General features: G+C 37.4%; 1 protein-coding gene across 1 annotated transcript in view; it reads left to right on the top strand.

The window, feature by feature from the left end:
• The window catches only part of LOC107083726 (amyloid beta A4 precursor protein-binding family A member 1-like), a 43,622-nt gene extending 38,568 nt beyond the window's left edge, over positions 1-5,054 (top strand). The window contains exons 9-13 of the mRNA XM_015373163.1: positions 533-712; positions 996-1,208; positions 1,521-1,640; positions 2,308-2,448; positions 4,597-5,054. Coding sequence (XP_015228649.1) covers positions 533-712; positions 996-1,208; positions 1,521-1,640; positions 2,308-2,448; positions 4,597-4,668 — 726 coding nt within the window. The 3' untranslated portion in view covers positions 4,669-5,054. The remainder of the gene's footprint in view (positions 1-532; positions 713-995; positions 1,209-1,520; positions 1,641-2,307; positions 2,449-4,596) is intronic.
• Positions 5,055-5,460: the final 406 nt, after the last annotated feature.

Genomic DNA, 5,460 nt, shown 5'->3' with positions numbered 1-5,460 from the left:
TTCAGCATGGGGGTGAGTAGAAAATGAAGGCTAATCATGTTTTGGGTGTACTATTCCTTTAAAGCCAGTAAAGGGGTCATTTTATTTCTTATATAATACATTTTTTGTGAGGGAACCTTGTAGAAGATTTATTTATTTATTTTTTTATATATATTTGAATGGGGACAAAGCACATTAATGAACATCAGTATAAAAACAAATGTAAATATGCCGGATTATAGCTACAAAGCTAGTTTTCATCCGTTGTACCTAGGCAGGCAAATACATAAGAACATATAACATACAATATAAGCATCACAAGGAAATGTTAAAAGATGTCACAAATAAAAATGGAGCTGTAGAAATCCCAGAAAAGAGAGGAAGTCAGCTCATTTGATCTGTTCAAGCCTTCTAAACCGAATCAAGACTGTTGATGGAAATTTATTAGAAGCTACACCTCTTGATTCAGAGGGATGCTGTTGGATTAATGAACCTTTTTAGATCCTTGAGGTTTCGGTCAGTGATGTGATGTGATGTGATGTCCGCCCTCCAGGCCCAGCTCATCGCCCAGTCCATCGGGCAGTCCTTCAGCGTGGCGTACCAGGAGTTCCTCCGGGCCAACGGCATCGACCCCGAGGACCTGAGCCAGAGGGAGTACAGCGACCTGCTCAACACTCAGGACATGTACAACGACGACCTCATCCACTTCTCCAAGTCCGAGAACTGCAGAGACGTAAGCCAGCCAGCAGGGGGAGCTAAACGTATTCATTTAATCCCATTCCTGCTGAAATCATAAGAATATTTTACTTTTTATTTTACATAAAACATTAGTTATCACATTTTTTTTATGATAAGGGTGTAACCAGCTCTCAGTGTCATTTCTGGCCCTCTGGTTTGGAGACACAGCGTCATAAACAACCTTCCTGTTCTCAGTGGGAAGGAGAATCTTACAAACTCTGACCTGCAGCAACAAGGAAAACATCTCGTGACGTTTGCTTCCTCTTGTTTACCCGCAGGTTTACATTGAGAAGCAGAAAGGTGAGATCCTGGGGGTGGTGATTGTGGAGTCAGGATGGGGGTCCATCCTCCCCACCGTCATCATCGCCAGCCTGATGCACGGCGGCCCGGCAGAGAAGTCCGGCAGGCTCAACATCGGGGATCAAATCATGACTGTAAACGGGACGAGCCTGGTGGGTTTACCTCTCAGCACCTGCCAGAGCATCATCAAGGTAAGCCCCGCCCCCCCACCGTCGCACTCGCCTGTCACCCCAACTGATTTCCCTTTATAATTAACTTTAACAGCTGCTCAGATATTCTAGTCAGCTTTAAGCTTCTTCCTTATTAAAATAGGATGGTAGTTTCATTTTTAACATTTTTTTTTGTGTAGGTATTTTATGATTCCTGCGCCCCAACAGAAAAAAAAAAGACTGGCTCCTCTTTTAAGTTTGATCTAGAGGCATTTCTGCAGCCTGCAGGCGCGCAAATCCTCTCTGCGTTTGTCTTTTGCAAGGATAAACAACTCTGGATTTTGTTTTCCTCAGGGTCTGAAGTCACAGTCCAGGATCAAGATGAACATCGTCAGGTGTCCTCCAGTTACCATGGTGCTCATCCGACGGCCGGACCTCCGATATCAGCTCGGCTTCAGCGTCCAGAACGGGATCGTAAGTAAAGAAACCAGAAAGCGATTCAGCAGAAACGGGAAGCAAGGAAAAACACAGAAGCTCTAAACCAGGGGTACCTTCTACTGAGAAACAACAAAAAAACGGGGGGAGATTTACTCGGTAAAGCAGGAACAGCTGCGGTGCATCTTTGAACCTCAGAAGAGACGCAACAAAACACAGAAAAAGTCTTTTCCTTTTATGAGAAAATAAAAAAACAGAGTTTTCAGGGTTGTTAGCAGGAATATCTTAGATCTTTGTGAAAAATCTACACTAGAAAAATGATCTAGAAATAAGTAAAAATGTCTTAAATTGAGTTGATTTACCCTTATTTTGAGTAGGTAAATGAGATTTTCACTCTTAGTATTAAGATAATTAGATAATATGCAATTCAAGAAAAAATGAGGGTACTTTCTATAAAGTTATAAGGTAACAAATGTTATTTGATTTCATCAGAAAAGGGGACAGCTGAACACCTGAGTTCAGGACCAGCGGTTAGTTTCTATGGAAACAAAAGGTTTTCAAAGTTCATAGCAGCCGTAGCCTACTTTCAAATTCAGCATCAATAACTTAAGCATCCGTCATCTTTAATCCTTAGTTTGATCCCAGATCTCTGGTCCCTGATGATTTGGAGTTCAGCTGATTATTATTATTTTTTTTTACTGTGCAGATCTGCAGCCTGATGCGAGGCGGCATCGCCGAGCGCGGCGGCGTCCGGGTCGGACACCGCATCATAGAGATCAACGGCCAGAGCGTGGTGGCCACTCCTCACGAGAAGATCGTACAGATCCTGTCCAACGCCATGGGAGAGGTGAGAACAGAATAACCTGAACACGTCTGAAGCTTTAATGCACATTTCATATCATCTCCTCCTCTGGAACAATCGATAATGAAGGCAACAGACGGGGATTAAAGCGCAAGAAAAAAAAATGCTTAAAGTCGACTAATTGAGGAATGAGGATTTAATTATCTGGTGCTTCAGAAGGATCCCGTCCTCCTTTAAAGGAGCAGAATTCCTCTGGCGCTGCTGATTAGAGCGGAGATCTAATGGAAACCAGTTATTCTCTTTATTAAATGATGCGGTTTCCTCCAACCTTTCATCATCTTTTTTGCTTCACTGTAGTGGGAATTTATCGGCCTTTAAATCCCTTTTTGGCCCACTTTTCTGTCCAGTTCTTATGAGAGGACCTGTTCAGACTCAGAGATTACGTGAAAACGGTCACATCTAGAAATGATGAACATTTGTCTGTGTTGCAGCTGCGTGTGCAGGGTGAGGGAAATGTGAAAACACAAGCAGGGCACCATAGAAATGATCCATTTTTGATTTTATTGCTTTGAACCCATCATCACATCTTCAGAAACATGACTTGCCTTTAGGTATGGAAAGCTGTCTTGGATTTAATCCACCTCAATGGGTAACTATTAAGCTAACAGTGGAAGGTAACATATTATTACCTTAATATAAAGACATTTTACTATGGAAAAAAAACTGGGGAAAATGTATTTTTATTCGATAAATTGATTCTTACTTTAAAATTTATTTAAATAATTCTAAACAATTTTGCAAATATTAATCTTGATGGTTTAAAGATGCGTTTTTTTAAACAAAAGTGTCATAATATGAAAAAAATAAACATTTAACGCTGGAATATAACTTTTAGAAACCTTTGCTTTCATAAGAGTTTAAAAATTAAAAATATTTTCAACATTTTCTTAAGGTAACCCAGCTTCCCCTCCCCCCATAAACACACAGTAAGGAGATGGAGGGATAATTATCATTTTTTTTCCCAGAGAAAATGATTTAAATTGGTTAATTAATGCCTTTTACCCTCCTAAAAAAAGTTTGGGTCTTTGATCCTCCGCAAAAATTAAACCAAACATGATTGATAAGGTGTTTAAAGATATTAAAGCTTCACTTGAAAATAGACGAAACCAACAAATAGGGTTGTTGATGCCATTTTTACTCCCATGGTTAATTGATTTTATAGAAATGTTTGTATAATAAACAGTTGAAGTCATGAGTCAACTTTACCCTTTATTTCATTCATTAAAAATAAAACAACCATCCTAAAAGGAGGGAAAAAAAATCTTAGAATATTGGATCAATTTAAAGACAACTGACTCAGCTCAGAGGTTCAGCAATAAAATCTTAAGGAAAAGTTTTTAATCTTCTGGTCTATTCTGTATTAATTAGGAGTGAAACAATCAGATTAATTATTTAAATTATCATTAACTGAAGTATAGAGACTCTAAAACATGCCTTTAGCTGACAGATCAGTGTAAAAATATATATAAATATTTTGCTTTTAAGACAAAACCTTTTCCATTTTTTAATATGCTCATTCTACACTGTAAAAAATCAAAATCTAGAGAAGTTATTTTTTTCTTAAAATAAGTGCATTTGTTCTTGGATTGAGGAGGTAAAAGAAACATTTTGCCAATAGAACAAGACCATTTATACTTAAAATAAGAAAACACAAATGCATTCTCTTATTTCAAGTACATATTATATAATTATCTTATTATAAAAGTAAAAATACCCATTTTTTTGGCAAACTATCTCATTTACCTACTCAAATTAAGGGTAAATACATTCATTTAAGACATTTTTACTTATTTCTAGATTGTTTTTTTCCAGTGTAGAACTTCTCAAGTAGAAAAAATTTAGATTGACCTGGTTTAATTCCTCTTAAATTATTCATTTTTAAGGAACCTTTGGCTATTATTAATCGATTATTCATAAAATTATTCAACAGATTAATCGATTAGCAAAATAATGGTGAGTTGCAGTCTTAGGATTAATAATTTGATCAATCAGCTCTTGGGTTTAACAGCAGATGGTGAAATTCACCTTGCTTTGCTCCAAATTACCAGAATAAATCATCATCAGGGATTTAGACGACATTTTACTTTTTAAACTGGCAACTAGGTTCAGCTTATTTCTTTCCTTTTCTTCCAGATCCACATGAAGACGATGCCTGCCGCCATGTACCGCCTGCTGACAGCGCAGGAACAACCCGTCTACATCTAATCAGATCACCGTGTTGGTCCTTTTAAAACTGCCCCCCCCGTTACTTTAAACCCCTCCCCCATCCTGGTTGATATCACTCTACTTGCCTTAATCTGTGGAGCTGACGGCCGTGTAAACGGTGCACATCTCCGGTGTGGCAGCAGAAGGCAAATCGTCTCACTATAGGCAGAGTGTTTGTGACATTTTAGGTTCGACCAAAGATAATTTGTGTTTTTTTTCTTGTGTATATTTAGGTTGCAGAGACAATATTAGATCTGGTTGAATAGCTGTAATATCTGAATGTATTTCAATCATGATGGACCTATATTATAAAGCTAAGAGGACTTTTGCAGTGAGAAGGTGAAGGGAGAGGAATGCATGTACGAATCTAAAGAATAAATATGTGAAAAGGCTGTGATTTCTGTTTTTTTTTTCCTTTTTCTATTGAGCAGAAAGTAAAACTATAAACCGTCCACCAAAATCTACGGAGGTATATTTGTGTCAAAAATCATAATTTTCAGTAAAATAAAAATTCCTTTAAATTCTCAATCCTTTTAGAGTTTTCAAACTGTACTTTAAAAGGTTCCACAAAAAATATGAAATCCATGAAATTTTATATTGAAATAGGTGCAAAGATAAGGAATTGAGCTAATGGGATAAAATTAGTTTTAAAAGAAAAACATTTCAAGAGTAAAAATCAAATCGTCTTACTTACAAGGGCAGAAATATTAATTCAGATCTTATTCACCTGCTCAAATTAAGAGAAAAGTACGTTACTGATTTCTTGCTTTGCATCTAATTTTAAGTCACCAT

This window comes from Cyprinodon variegatus, unplaced genomic scaffold, assembly GCF_000732505.1.
Source record: "Cyprinodon variegatus isolate N-32 unplaced genomic scaffold, C_variegatus-1.0 Scaffold82, whole genome shotgun sequence".
Taxonomy (NCBI): Eukaryota; Metazoa; Chordata; class Actinopteri; order Cyprinodontiformes; family Cyprinodontidae; genus Cyprinodon; species Cyprinodon variegatus.
Note: the sequence above shows the minus strand (reverse complement) of the source record. Positions and strands in the feature narration are given on the sequence as shown.